This window comes from Hyla sarda, chromosome 1, assembly GCF_029499605.1.
Source record: "Hyla sarda isolate aHylSar1 chromosome 1, aHylSar1.hap1, whole genome shotgun sequence".
In the NCBI taxonomy this organism is placed as follows: Eukaryota; Metazoa; Chordata; class Amphibia; order Anura; family Hylidae; genus Hyla; species Hyla sarda.
Window position 1 is genome coordinate 382,474,770 of NC_079189.1, and position 16,523 is coordinate 382,491,292.

The following is a 16,523-nucleotide window of genomic DNA, read 5'->3' on the forward strand; positions in this document are numbered from 1 at the left end:
ATTTTGTCAGAGTAGGGACCTGCAGTGTTGTCCCATTCAAGTGAACACCACTACTGCTGTCGTGCAAATTACTAGGACTCAACACAAGCAGAATAAGCAGAACTTTAGATATCGCATCATAAGAATCCTTCAAAACATCTCTACTAACAAACAGTGACCATTATTTTGTCCATATTTGGGGTTAGCTGGATATAATCCTTGAGGTAAACAAATGGAAAATATCTTCTGGATTACACTTGCCAGGATAACCTTTAAAACCTGATATGAAGCATTGGTGTTTCCACCCTGGGCTCACTCTGGACAAACATGTCATTCCCCTCTGTGAGTAAAGCATATTATGTCACTGAGTCTTACGTCTAGGTTTTGATAAAAAATAATAATAATAATAATAATAATAAAATATTTAAAGGACCATACTATTATCTAGTTACATCATAGGAGACATAAATGTAGGGGATGTCCTTTGGCTTGCATGAATGCCCCTTGAAATCATGTGCAGGCGGCCTAAGGCAGGTCTGGATTGTCCATTAGACTTCTTGTTCTTTATATATTTGTAAATCGCAATGATAGTATGAGATGGAGATTAATGAGTATTTGAAGAAAGATTTAACTTTGAAGTCAGCGAACCATAAAATGAAATTTGGTGTCTACCTAAAGGATACAGTGTTCTTAACATTCCAGCCCAGACACTGCCCAGAAACGACAGCTTTTCCTCATCTTTATCCAGATGTCCCTTGTCCTGAAATACACCCCAAAGTATACTGCTCAAAAAAATAAAGGGAACACTAAGATAACACATCCTAGATCTGAATGAATGAAATAATCATATGAAATACTTTCATCTTTACATAGTTGAATGTGCTGACAACAAAATCACACAAAAATGATCAATTGAAATCAAATTTATCAACCCATGGAGGTCTGGATATGGAGTCACACTCAAAATAAAAGTGGAAAACCACACTACAGGCTGATCCAACTTTGATGTAATGTCCTTAAAACAAGTCAAAATGAGGCTTAGTAGTGTGTGTGGCCTCCATGTGCCCGTATGACCTCTCTACAATGCCTGGGCATGCTCCTGATGAGGTGGTAGATGGTCTCCTGAGTGATGTCCTCCAAGACCTGGACTAAAGCATCTGCCAACTCCTGGAAAGTCTGTGGTGCAATTTGGCATTGGTAGATGGAAGGAGACATGATTTCCCAGATGTTCTCAATCAGATTCAGGTCTGGGGAACAGGTGGGCCAGTCCATAGCATCAATGCCTTCCTCTTGCAGGAACTGCTGACACACTCCAGCCACATGAGGTCTAGCGTTGTCTTGCATTAGGAGGAACCCAGGGCCAACCGCACCAGCATATGGTCTCACAAGGGGTCTCACTAATGGCAGTCAGGCTACCTCTGGCAAGCACATGGAGGGCTGTGTGGCCCCCCCAAAGAAATGCCACCACACACCATTACTGACCCACCGCCAAACCGGTCATGCTGGAGGATGTTGCAGGCAGCAGAACATTTTCCACGGCGTCTCCAGACTCTGACACGTCTGTCACATGTACTCAGTGTGAACCTGCTTTCCTCTGTGAAGAGCACAGGGCGCCAGTGGCGAATTTGCCAATCTTGGTGTTCCCTGGCAAATGCCAAACATCCTGCATGGTGTTGAACTGCAAGCACAACCCCACCTGTGGACGTCGGACCATCATACCACCCTCATGGAGTCTGTTTCTGGCCATTTGAGTGGACACATGCACAATTGTGGCCTGCTGGAGGTCATTTTGCAGGGCTCTGGCAGTGCTCCTCCTTGCACAAAGGCAGAGGTAGCGGTCATGCTGCTGGGCTGTTGCCCTCTTACAGCCTCCTCCATGTTTCATGATGTACTGGCCTGTTTCTTGGTTGCACCTCCATGCTCTGGATGCTACGCTGACAGACATAGCAGACCTTCTTGCCACAGCTTGCATTGATGTGCCATCCTGGATGAGCTGCACTACCTGAGCTACTTATGTGGGTTGTAGACTCTGTCTCATGCTACCACTAGAGTGAAAGCACCGCCAGCATTCAAAAGTGACCAAAACATCAGCTAGGTAGCATAGGAACTGAGAAGTGGTCTGTGGTCACCACCTGCAGAACCACTCCTTTATTGGAGTGTCTTGCTAATTGCCTATAATTTCCACCTGTTGTCTGTTCCATTTGCACAACAGCATGTGAAATTGATTGTCAATCAGTGTTGCTTCCTGAGTGGACAGTGTGATTTCACAGAAGTGTGATTGACTTGGAGTTACATTGTGTTGTTTAAGTGTTCCCTTTATTTTTTTTTTGAGCAGTGTATTTTTAAGTGACTGTCTGTGTGGTTAAATGAAGAAATTTAAAGAGCTCCTGGAAAACAAAACAATTATTTTTGGGTTTTCTCACTAGGAAAGAAAACTACAGGATTGGTATATATTAGGCCAATATATTTTAGTCACATTATCTGTTTAATATATGGATAAGGCTCATTATCCGTGTTTTAATGGACATTGCTGTCTCTTTAGTCAGCTCAATTTTCTGGACTCTTGCAGAAGACAAGGCGTTAGGGCCACAGCCTTAATAGTTGGGAAGTGTAGCAAATCTCATAATACAACAATGTTTTTTTTTTGAGCATTTTGACGTTTTTGTCTACTTTGTCTTCAATAGGTATACATAATATGGAATGACTGCTCCATTTAGTGCAAGGTCGTCATTACCTAAAGTAAACAGTGCTTTCTGTTTAAATCTGGCCAAGTGTTGGGGGGCAGGAAACCTATTTGTTTAACTATTTGTAGCTTGCAGGCTAAGGCTAGGTTTTTGACCTACTCTGTTTTTTTTTACCTGTTACTGGTCCTCATTTTGGTCAGTATTTTTTACCAAAACCAGAAGTGGAACCAACACAGAGCGCTATATTAGGAATATCCAGGTTATGGTAAAATTACTAAACGAAATGAAGACCATATGAAGACTGAAAAGTAGGAACATATTTTGATATATAATATGTGAAGTTTAGGACTTTGGGGTTTCTTTCCATGGTGTCAGAAAATCTTGGTGTGATCATATTTTAGTATATAATATATAATTGTATATTTTAACACCAACATTTTCAACATATGTTTACATGTGGCACATTTTTCTGTAGCAATATCTGCACCTATGCCACACATCTGCATAAGGCTTGCAGAAAACCGATGAGTGAACATGAGTGAAACTGTAGCAGAAATATCTACAGCAAATTTACCACATGTGAACTACCGGTAGCTTTTAAAGATGAAGTATCCCAATATTGTGACTTCGAGTAAGACGTTATAGGATTTTTTTTTTTTGTTAGACTCAGCAGCTATCATAAGAGTCCTAGTGATCATGTGATAATTCCTATGAACATGCTGTAAATCAGCCATAACATTTAAAGGGGTACTCCGGTGGAAAACATTTTTTTATTTTTTTTTTATTCAACTGGTCTTAGTTCCAGACATGGACAGAGGTGGCAGCAGAGAGCACTGTGGTCAGACTGAAAAGAACAACACAACTTCCTCTGTAGTATACAGCAGCTGATAAGTACTGGAAGGATTAAGATTTTTTTTTAATAGAAGTCATTTACAAATCTGTTTAACTTACTGGAGCCAGTTGATATGAAAAAAAATGGTTTTCCACCGGAGTACCTTTTAAACTCCCAAAACAGCTCTATCCCATCTATTGGTGTCACGTGGTATCTGACATCATAACATTAGCAGCCTAGTGAGACCTCCATGAATGGGACTTCTTCTAGCACATTCCAACAGATGCTCGATCACATTGGGATCTGGGGAATTTAAAGGGCATTTCGATAGCTTTAACTCTTTGTTGTGTCCTTTAATCCCTCCTTTTTACAGTATTGCAGGGCACATTATCCTGCTGAAAAAGGCCACTGCCACTAGAGACTACCATTGCAATAAATAGGGTACTTCATCAATGTTTAAGTAGGCGGTATGTGTTAAAGTGTCTTCCACACAAATGCCAGATTTCCCAGTAAACCATTGCCAAGAGCATCACACTGCCTACACTGATTTGTCTTCTTTCCATAGTGCAGCATGCAGCACTGCATTTTTTAAATCATAGCCAGCAGTAATATTTTCAGCAGTGTGTGCTACAAACCTCTTATGTGGAGTTGAACCCTACAGGCTAGCCTTTGCCCCTCATGCATATCATTGAGTATTAGAAAAACAGAGCTGATTTCTTTAGAAACCAGTGCAACCCTTGTCCTCAGGTTTCACTAAGGCAGTATTTTTGGAAGATATTAGCTCTGTTTTTCTATTCCGTGACCCTGTGCAGTCACCATTCAGTATAGTGAAAAAGCTGGGCATGCTCACTCATTTCTATATCTCCTGAAGACTTTAAAGGGGTACTCTGGTGCTTAAACATCTTGTCCCCTATCCAAAGGATAGGGGATAAGATACCTGATCGCGGGAATCCCGCCGCTGGGGACCCCCGGGATCATGCACGCGGCACCCTGTTTGTAATCAGTCCCCGGAGCGTGTTCGGGACTGATTACCGGCGACTACAGGGTGGGCGGCGTGTGACGTCATGCTCCGCCCCTCAATGCAAGCCTACGGGAGGGAGCGTGACAGCTATCATGCCCCCTAACGTAGGCTTGCATTGAGGGGCGGAGCGTGATGTCACACAGGGGCGGAGGCGTGACGTCACACGCCACCGGCCCTGCGGTCGACCGTAATCAGACATAGAGCGATCATGCTCCGGGGACTGATTGCAATCGCGTGCATGATCACGGGCGTCCCCAGCTGCGGGACTCCCGCGATCAGGCATCTTATCCCCTATCCTTTGGATAGGGGATAAGATGTGTAAGCACCGGAGTACCCCTTTAAAGTTCACTAGCTTACTTTATTGGTTGACCTTTCCTAGGATCTAAGCACTCGATACTAGTAATAGCCAACAAGGACTGCCATTAGCAAGATGTTCTGCTTTGTCTAGAAAATGATAGTTTGGCCCTTGTTGAAGTAATTCAGGTCCTTGCATTTGCCTATCCTTGCCTCTTCCATCACTTCAACTTCAAGAACTGACTGATCACATGCTGCTCAATTGGTACCACGCTGTGACAGGTGCCATTGTCATTAGATCATCAATGTTGTTCACTTCACCTGTCAGTGGTTATACTATTTTGGCTTATCGGTATGTGCATAGTTGTGTTCCCATTTTTAGTGTTTTAATCCAAATCCAGGACTGGTATTAAAAAATAGGCGTTTCAGTCTTTCCTTTATACTTATTCTCCATTTATGATGCTTTCTTGGCTTTGGTATATGAATAGATGCATGTGGTCTATTAATGGTATGCAAGTGGTTAAGACATAGCTGCTATACTATGTAATTCAGTATTGCATAGTAAACCTTTTCGTGCTACTTTCATGTTCCTTTTCTCCCTTTAATTCAGTATAAACAGTTCTTGCTGTAGTAACTTGGATAAATATAGCAGAGAACCCTTTTCTGGTAGAAGAATATCCGTAAGCATTTCTTAACCATTTTTGGGAAGAATTGATCTATCTGAACTATGAGAAAGAGGGAGGCAGTGTCTGTAAATTGAAGTGACATCATATGTATTACTCCCATTGATCCGTTTTTAGACTACAGGCAGGATAAAAGGAAATGGCATCAGGGAGGAAGTATGCCTCATTTAGGCACAGATCCCAGCGTGATAATGGAGTAATAATAGAAAACACGCCACTATCAATCGCTTGCTGCATTAGTCCACAGCACATTTTCTCTCAGAGGGGGATTTCAATACCCTCATTGAAGTGTAGCCTGAACCAAATGGGATATTCGGCATGCCAGCTGTAGTGCGATGTGTATGATTCCCACTCCTGGGCTGGAGCTGGGGATGTTCAAGTGCAGAATTATGTCACATTTCATGCTTGTGGAAAGGTCAGTATTCAACTGTCTTTACTGTAGACCTGGAACCTGCCATTAAGTGTCCTGCTGTAATGTATGGATTGACAGATCATGCCTGGGACTTGTGGGTGGTCTTGGTTTTTTTTTTTCCTTGTTGTGAGACAGATGGGCCGGCGACCACAAGTTTTTTTTTGGTATATAATGCAGGGAGGTTTCTTCTTTAACTTTCTTATTGTTTCACTTCTCTGCACAAATGCCAGGTCGAATTTCCTGTCTGATAACGTCACACATTTCCATGCTGAAAGATGAAGCTGGGATATCAGGATATGCTTCAAGCCTTATGGAAAATTTTTCAGTTATTTTTTCTTTGTCTCTTTCCGAGTTGGTATTGTGGTAAAACTTGCGACAATTCCACTTATAATATTTTAATATCTCGGCTTGTAGTTTAGGTCTTGCAACAGGTAAATGTATTCTATTAAAGTTTATTTTAGTTATTGAGCAGGATCATATTGGAATCTGACATAATATTACAAGATTACTCTGGAAAACTTGATGAGCTATGATTAAACGTATTTGTGCAGGGATTATGCAAGGATTGTAGCCTTTCCTGTACAATATAGCAAATGTTTACACGTACATTACAATATGAGCTATATATAATTATATGGGTTTTAATATTTATTTATTTGTTACAGATTATTTTAAACTTTTTCTGGCATCAGTAAACCCTTTAAGACTGTCGATCTGTAAAGTTGATCCATATGATGTAAACAGTTCAGTGAAATTATATAAGGAGGTAGTGAAAGAGAGTATTTTTTTGTCCCAAAAAATGCTGTAATTTCATCAGCGTTTTTAAAATTCCTGAACTATTTAGAGTAGCCCTTAATATTTACAACCTTGTTTTTTGTTATTCCTTTCCTAATATTAAGCTTGTTGGTGTAAACTAAATGTGCAATTTTTATTTACCAATAAAACAATTTTGAGGTGATTTATACTTGTGAATGCAAAATTTCTACTAATATTGATACCGATCAGAATACACAGGACATATACGGCAAATATATATTTTTCGTAATTGACAGTTTCTTTGTTGTAATAGGAATGGCGTAGCATTTACACTGTATTATTATCACACATCATTGTTATTCTTTCACAGATTTTTTCAGGCAGATAACTATATATATATATATGAATTTTGTTAAAATATTGAAATTCTTAGCGTTTTTGAGTCTTTAAAAAAGAGATTTTATACATTCTCTTTAAATACAAAATGGACACGTTATTGAGAAAAGGGGAAAACAGTGTACCACCTATGAGACAGGAATTATTTTTAAATTAAAGCAATGTTTTCATATGTTTACTAGTGCTTAAACTAACCTGTAGATACCTGATTCCTTAAGCGACGCTGGGCACATCTGGCCTGAACTGTACAATACCTTTGCTTCTTGATAGCTTATCCATACCTTATATGAGATAGAAAGACTTTGCACCTTGAGGGCAGAAATTTGACAACAGGGTTGCAAACCGATACGCATTCAGAAAAATGCAAATGGTGTATAATTTAAATGTCAGTTTTGCAGTAAGATGAGATATACAGTAGGAGGCCCGAGGGCGGCCATTGTTATTAAAGTTTGATCTGTCTTAAGCTGTCTGGCAACTGGGTAATTTATATTGGGCTCAAACACCTGGTCTTTAGACCTATAGAACATGCAATTGTTAGAGATTTAGAAGGGGAGAGCGTTACATGAATCCGTCTTGCTTGTAATGGATCAAATACGACCACTGAAAGAAACATATGTATTCATGGGCAGCTGAGGATTTTCGCATATGTTATCTCTAAAATAATTGGGAATGTGTGTATCTCTCACTTCTTTTCTTTCTGTTTGTGAGGCGTTTCCTCAGTGTAATATTTCAAAGTCTTACTTGTAGAGCCGTGTCTCTGCATTCTGTAAAATTCTGACATGAAACAAAGGCTCTATATGTATGGAAATTCTGGTGGCTTTTTTTTTAGGTCATCCTAGGTGAGGCTGAGACAAATATGAATGGAAAAATCTGAAAATTATTGAAATGAATACTTAGAAAACTATCTTTATTTGATCTATGTGTTTATCTTATGATATAGCCTACTTGTTTACTCAGAGCTGTCTCTTCAGGGCTGAGGACTTCCAGACGTGCTTCACCTAGAATTACAACTAGGCCTAGTCACTTCAGAAACAAGTGACAAGACGCTGAGCAGTGTATGTCTGGGTTATGACCCAGACACGTTTATCTTTTTTACTTTTTCTCTTATCCAAAACTCTGCATTACACATCCAACACTATATTGGCAGCTGTAAAATACAGCTTTTTAATCACATTCATTCAATAGAACAAACAGTGCTCTGCTTGTGACTGTGGTGATGACTGATTTTCATTATATGATGAATTATACTGTTGATTGTTGTGTTCCCTATGTGGTCCTAATCCAGTTCAATATGTGTGATTGATTTCTGGTACATAATACACACTTTTCATGCAGTATAGTAGTAGGAGAATGTCTTATATGAATAGATTTGTTGCTTTTAGCAACTAACGTAATACCATCTTTTATTTTTTCAGATTGTTCCAGATCAGCTGGTTTTGCTTTTGGATTTACTGTTGGAGGAGAAGACGTTATGTGCAAAGACACTGCAGTGCTTGAAGAACACCTACAACTTGCAGGAGCAGGATGCAGAGGTGAGATCCATATGCCCCTTTCATTTAGTCTTTGGAACCATCAGTTTAGATGTGCATGCCATAAAACCCAAACTACTATTTACTCATTATTCAGATCTTCATCTATACTGTGAATAATATTATTTCCTACAGTCTATCATTATTACCTGTTTTTCCATATACTCTACATGTACAAATAACTGTGGGCATTTTATTGTAATACAACAACAAAAGCAATGAGACAAATACATTTATTGCAGGATTCTGCTTGGCTACTTTATGTAACTGTACATAAAATATACATAGTGTCCCTAATATGATAAGATTATCATTTTCTAGAGTGTGTAGTAACCAGCAAAAATTATTTCTAAAAGAAGCAATAGCAGCATTAGATAAAGTAGCAAGACATTTGCATTCACTAAAACAGATAAGCTGAAAGTATGCCTATTTCATTGGAAGTGGTGTGTATGTTTTTCCGTAAAGGCACTGTATATATACAATGCACTGTAAAGGTACTCCTTTTAAGAAAGGTAGCTTTCATTCCCATGTAATTTCCTACTTATTCTTACCTGTCACCTTACAGAATACACTAGTCATCTATGAAACTAATGTTATAATCTTTAGAGGCCTATGTGAACACCATGTGAAGCTAATGTTAAGACCTAATTAAAGGGGTACTCCACTGGCCAGCATTCGAAAGTAAATGTTCCGAATGCTGTTTTTACGCTGCAGGGGTCGGCCACGCTCCTCGTGACATCATGGTCTCGCCCCCTCAATGCAAGTCAATAGGAGGGGGCATGACGGCCATCACGCTCCCTCCCATAGACTTGTATTGAGGAGGAATGGCCGTGATGTCACGAGGGGCATGGTCGACCCCCGCAGCACAAAAACAACGTTCGGTGAGTAAAAGGTTTAAAATGTTTTGGTCTTTGTAGTTCCTTAGTAGCTACTCTACAGAATTCTGTTATTCTCCAGCTAGTTAAGTCCAGCAGAAGGATGATTGACAGTGGTATGTGTGACAGTGATGTGCAGGGGTCACCTTTCTGTACAGCACAGGGTGACATGGTTTTCTGTTCATGCCATTACAAAATGAATGGCTGCAGGCTTTTGCTCATCTCCCTGGACTGCGCACATGATCTCACAATCTCCTGCTCTCAGTCTTCCACTAGTATAGAGGAGAATTTCACCTTCATACAGTAATTCCACAACATTGACAATGGGAATAAACAGCAGGTTTTGAAAAATGTTAAATGAATAGTATAATACACGTCAGAGGTTGCCCTTAAAACAGAGGGTATCAGCTGTCGGTAAAGGCTCCGGTTGTGGACCTCCTGTCATACTTGTCCAGACCAAACCACCCTTCTAATTCATTCGGCAAGGATCCAGATATTTCTTCATGCTTAATAGTGAAACTGAGGAAACTATATAAAGACATTTGACAGTCTATCAATTTGGTGCAATTTCCTATCATTTAGAACAGCTACAATTGTTCAAAATACATGTTTTTCTCAGGCTCTACTTTAGAGCCCACGTTTGTCATATAAGCCTGGAATAGCCCTCAACAAATAAGCCAAATATATCTTTTAAGGCTTTTTTCACTTGGTGGAAGCAAAAATAATGTCCACTGTTGAGTCTATATATGTTGGTGTACCATTTTTTGATGTTGTAACCACTTAAGGATCCTTGGTACTTAAGGACCCAGGGCGTACCTGTACGCCCGTGGGAATTCCGGTCCCCACCGCTCATCAGACGGGGACTGGACCGGGATGCCTGCTGAAATCGTTCAGCAGGCACCCCGTGCAAACCCCTGGGGGGGTCCTGAGACCAATTCAGACAGGTGATTAGCGGCAATTCCAGGTTAATTGGGTCTCTGGTGACCCCGAAAAAGGTGATAGGTGGCGTCTGGGACCTTTACCAGCAGGAGTGAGGGGGCACAGGTGCCACCTCATGATCGCATTATTGATCGGTCCGAACGACCAATCAATCACCAAGCCTGCTGGGAGGTGATCGGGTGGCGATCGGGCAAGTAGAGGGTCCCTTACCTGTCCATCGGGGCAGGCAGGGGTCCCTGGCATCGACATGGAATGTCCATGGAGTCGGTGGCAGCAGCGTGCTCAGTAGTGGCTGCAGGATACAGCAGGAGGTGAGTTGTTTGCTTCCTGCTGTTTCTAAGCAACAACTCCCAGCATGCACAGCTGAAGGTCATGCTGGGAGTTGTAGTTTTGCAACAGCTTGTGACAAAACTACAACTCCCAGCATGCCCTTTGGCTGTTTGTGCATGCTGGGGCTTGTAGTTATGCAACAGCTGGAGGCACTATTTTTCTATGAAAAAGTGTGACTCCAAGTGTTGCATAACTGAAACAACCAGCATGCCCTTCAGCTGTCATTGCATGCTGAGAGTTGTAGTTTTTCAACAGCTAAAGGCACACTGGTTGCGAAACACAGAGTTTGTTACCTAACTCAGTGTTTCACAACCAGTGTGCCTCCAGCTGTTGCATAACTGCAACTCCCAGCATGCACCGACAGCCAAAGGGCATGCTGAGAGTTGTACTTTTGCAACAGCTGGAGGTTTGCCCCCCATGTGAATGTACAGGGTACATTCACGGGCAGGGGTTTACAGTGAGTTTCCCGCTGCAAGTTTGAGCTGTGGCATATTTTCCGCCGCAGCTCAAACTCTTAGCAGGAAACTCACTGTAAACCCCCGCCGTGTGACTGTACTCTAAAAACATTACACTACACCTACACAAAATAAAAAGTAAAACACTACATATACACATACCCCTACACAGTTACCCCTCCCCCCAATTAAAAAAAAACATCTCGTACTTTACTGTTTCCAAAACGGAGCCTCCAGCTGTTGAAAATCAACAATTCCCAGTATTGCCAGACAGCCACTGAATGCCAAGGCATGCTGGGAGTTTTGCAACAGCTGGAGGCACCCTGTTTGGGAAACACTGCCGTAGGGTATTTTGATGGTGGATGTAAATCTTCAATTTAGGCCTCGAATGCGCATGGCGATCTCTCGCTTTGGAGCCCTGTCGTATTTCAAGGCATCAGTTCAGTTACCCTACATTTTTTATTTTCACAAGGGAAAATTGGAAAAAAAAGCCCTTCAAAATTTCACAAGGAAAAATAGGAAAAAAAAGCCCCCCCCCCCCCCCCCCAATATTTGTAGCACCATTTCTTCTGAGTATTTGAAATACCCCATATGTGGATGTAAAGTGCTCTGCAGGCGAACTACAATGCTCAGAAGGGAAGGAGCGCCATTGAGCTTTTGGAGAGAAAATGTGTCCGAAATTGAAGGCCATGTGTGTTTACAGAGCCCCCATGGTGACAGAACAGTGGACCCCCCCCCCCCCACATGTGACTCCATTTTGAAAACTATACCCCTCACAGAATTTAATAAGGGGTGCAGTGAGCATTTACACCCCACTGGTGTCTGATAGATTTTTAGAACAGTGGTAAGTGAAAAGGAAACATTTTATTTTTCATTTGCACAGCTCACTGTTCCAAAGATCTGTCAACTGTACCCCTTGTTATATTCCTTGACGGGTGTAGTTTCCAAAATAGTATGCCATGTGTTTATTTTTTATTTTTTATTTTTTTTTGCTGTTCTGGTACCATAGGGGCTTCCTAAATGTGACATGCCCCCAAAAACCATTTCAGAAAAACTCACTCTCCATAATCCCATTGTCGCTCCTTCTCTTCTGAGCCCTCTAGTGCACCCACAGAGCACTTAACATCCACATATTAGGTATTTCCTTACTCAAGAGAAATTTTAGGGTGATTTCTCTCCTTTTACCTCTTGTAAAAGTTAAAAACTGGGTCTACAAGATCATGGGAGTGTAAAAAGTGAAGATTTAGAATGTTCTCCTTCACTGCTATTCCGGTGAAACACCTAAAGGGTTAACACACTTACTGAATGTCATTTTGAATACTTTGGCGGGGTGTAGTTTTTATAATGGGGTCATTTATGGGGTATTTCTAATATGAAGGCCCTTTAAATCCACTTCAAAACTGAACTGGTCCCTCAAAAATTCTGATTTTGAAAATGTTGTGAAAAATTTTTCTTACAAAGAACTCCTATTAACAGAATGTCCTAATTAGAATTTTTACAGTGGAATTCAGTGCGGTCTTTTCATCAGAAGTATACGTCAGGAGATCTTTCCGATAGGCTTTAAACATGATGTGAACAGAGCCTTATATGGGAGTCATTGCCTTCCCATATTATTGTGTCTGAAAGCAGAGAGCAACGGCAAGAAATGTTTCCTAACTGTGGACAAAACAGCTCAAACATCCATGTTCTTATCAGGCTGCAGACTTTTATAAGGAAATAGAAAGAGTCTGTAATGTAGAATAACAACAAGGACTATGTTAGGCAGTTCAGAGGGAGAAGCAGGAGTTAAGAGTCTGGACGGAGAATGAAGAACAAATAAGGCAAGGAGAGAATTTCGAGTAACTGCTTTGGAATTTACAGATATTCACAGACAGTGAGTTCAGAACTTTCTTGGGCTCTGTTTCTAAAATGTGGACGTCCTGCAGCCAATATCACTGGAATGATCTTTGGGAAAGGGAGGTCCTGCAAGATTTTCCGAGTATTCTTCTTCTGTTTGTGTTCCACATTTTCATCCTCCAAGTACAATGCATTAGCTTAGTGTATTATATGATACATTCAATGCATACCTGTAAAATCTACTGGAAATTATGGACAACATCAACAGATTCAGACAACCTACACTACTGTGCGTGTCGCTATCTATTTCCTTTTCATTGATAGCATTATAAGAATTGCGTAAACAGCTGCAAAAGATATGCAGTCCTTATCTATTATCACTCACTAACATCCCCAGCTATCTCTCAGGGGGGTCTGCATTTCCAGACATCTTTCACTCACTGCTTCACTCTTTTATTTCTCAAAAGTGACCTAAGCTGAAGGGCACTGTAAATGTATAAAAGCTTAGCAAAATGTAAAGTCAACATTTACACTTTTTATGCTTTAGTGCCTATATATATATATACGTTTTGTGCAGACAGGGCTGTAGAATAACCTGCAGTTGTTCCAGAAGACCACTGAATGATAATGAATTTCACGCTGCCCTCCGACACCATTCCACATTACAAAACCTTAGCATTCCTTATACTGGTAGTATATACATTTCCCTTGAGAGTTCTGAAAATATACGCGTGAAATCGCATAAGAAAGCAAGTAGAATAGACTTAGATTTAGTAGAATTATAATATTATGCCAGGACAGCTGACCGCTGCATTCTCCAATCATGTGAAACATCTAATGTGTCATATTATGTTATTTGGCCCTTGCCAACTATTTAAGTGCAGCCTCACTTGCTGCACTTACTGCTCAGTCAGTTCATAGTATTCGAGTCTCTGCACATTACAAACCCTAATAGTTCCTAAAGGGTGACTCTGTTACTACTCCCCCTTACAGTACAAGCTGTGTAAGAAGTGCTGCTTACCTCCTCAGCTGCATGTAACGCTATTGTAATAGTCTGCTGATGTAGACACTTAGGAATGTGTTTATTTACGTAACTAGGTATTTTCACTCCCTTTCCGCAGGAGCTTTTCTTTCTGATGATTTTTCATATCCTCTGATACTTAAAAAGGGTGAAAGAACAAATATGGTAGAGTTAAGAAGTGAGCACTAAATATCCTTATAGGGCAATAGGGATTTGTCTCCTTTTATTCCAGCCATTTTGACATTGTTTATTCACATTTACAGTTGCCAGACTGTTATTTTTAATTAGTATGCAAACATACTTTCTCTATATATAGAAATTAGAATGTATTTTCATCGGAGCTGAATACCAGTGAAATGTCAGTTCTATAACAGGAAGAAGAGCGACTGGGAAGTGCAGAATAAAGCAGGACAGATCTCATTCTGGTGTGTCAGGCCAGTGAAGTAAGACTTACAAGTCACTGGGTTTTCATTACCCACACAAAAACAATCTTGGCCGCAGAAGAGAAAAGATCAGTCTTGACTGTCAATAAAGTATGTAAGCTCCCCCATAGAATAGGACATTATGACCTTTACAAAGTCCTTATCATCCGCTCTCATCTTATCTGTCAAGGTGATATCAAGGACTCCATAGACTTCTCCAAGGTGGAGATAACATTGTTAGCGCAGTGCTACAGCTATAATTGACAGGTCTTTTAGTCTACCAACATGAGCCCATCCATCCCTCAATTCACTTTAAGTATTGTCTGTACAGATTGTACTGATATTACCAGTTCTATACTAAAAGCTTGAAACATTGCAGTGGTCGCCGCCGTTATTTTATCACTGATATGTTTGTAATAATGTACGTATCTCTGTTTATGTAATATTAGTTTCCATAGCAAAGGTAAACCTGTGTCTTGTATGTAGACCAATTATTTCCATACAGCAGACTATAAACTAGTAAACCAGCGTTTTCTTGTTCGTATGCCAATCTCTGGCCTTTTAAAAGGTCCTTAACTTCTGTGTTTGGGGGGAGGAGTGGACAATAGTATACATATAACTGCACAAGTGTCCTGTAGATGGACGGCCACCTTAACCCCTTAAGGACCAAGCCCATTTTGACCTTAAAGGGGTATTCCAGGCAAAACCTTTTTTTATATATATCACCTGGCTCCGGAAAGTTAAACAGATTTGTAAATTACTTCTATTAAAAAATCTTAATCCTTCCAATAGTTATTAGCTTCTGAAGTTTTCTGTCTGAGTCATCAGAGAGCAGTTAGACAGAAAACAACAACTCAACTTCAGAAGCTAATAACTATTGGAAGGATTAAGATTTTTTAATACAAGTAATTTACAAATCTGTTTAACTTTCCGGAACCAGTTGATATATAAAAAAAAGTTTTGGCCTGGAATACCCCAATTTTATTTTTGCATTTTCGTTTTTTCCTCCTCAACTTCTAAAAATCGTAACTCTTTTATATTTTCATCCACAGACTAGGATGAGGTCTTCTTTTTTGCGCAACCAGTTGTCCTTTGTAGCGACATCACTCATTTTACCATAAAATGTATGGCACAACCCAAAAAATACTATTTGTGTGGGGAAATTCAAAAGAAAACCACAATTTTGCAAATTTTAGAAGGTTTCATTTTCACGCCGTACAATTTATGGTAAAAATGACATGTGTTCTTTATTCTTTGGGTCAATACAATCAAAATGATACCATGATTACATACTTTTCTATTATTGTTGCGCTTAAAAAAAATCGCAAACTTTTTAACCAATTGGTAAATTTGAAATCCCTCTATTTGACGACCTATAACTTTTTCATTTTTCCGTATAAGCGGCGGTATGAGGGCTAATTTTTTGCGCAATGATCTGTACTTTTTATTGATACCACATTTGTGGATATAAAACTTGTATAATTTTTTTTATTAATTGTTTTAATAAAATTTTACAAAAAAGCAGCAATTTTGAACTTTTTTTGTTTTGTTACGTTCACGCTGTTCACCATACGGGATCATTAACAGGATATTTTAATAGTTTGGACATTTACGCTCGCAACGATACCAAATATGTTTATAATTATTTTTTTTTAACACTGAAAATAAAACCTTCCAAAATTTGCTAAATTGCGGTTTTCTTTTGAATTTCCCCTCACAAATAGTATTTTTTTTGTTGGTTGCGCCATACAATATTATGGTAAAAAGAGTGATTTCATTACAAAGGACAACTGGTCACGCAAAAAACGAGCCCTCATACTAGTCTGTGGATGAAAATATAAAAGCGTTATGATTTCTAGAAGTTGAGGAGGAAAAAAAGAAAATGCAAAAATACAATTTGCCTGGTCCTTAAGGTCAAAATGGGCTTGGTCCTTAAGGGGTTAAGGTGGCCGTCCATCTACAGGGCACTTGTGCAGTATTATCAGCGATCTTCTGCTCTAGTCTGCTGGAAGGCAGATCAGTGCAGAAGACGCCGGGAAGGCGGCGGAGGCAGGTGAGG

The 16,523-nt window shown here is 40.0% G+C and overlaps 1 protein-coding gene across 5 annotated transcripts in view; it reads left to right on the plus strand.

The window, feature by feature from the left end:
• The window catches only part of AOPEP (aminopeptidase O (putative)), a 697,195-nt gene that overhangs the window by 650,725 nt on the left and 29,947 nt on the right, over positions 1–16,523 (plus strand). For all 5 annotated transcript variants that reach the window (XM_056524628.1, XM_056524637.1, XM_056524663.1 and 2 more), the window contains one exon: positions 8,473–8,589. In XM_056524628.1, coding sequence (XP_056380603.1) covers positions 8,473–8,589 — 117 coding nt within the window. The remainder of the gene's footprint in view (positions 1–8,472; positions 8,590–16,523) is intronic.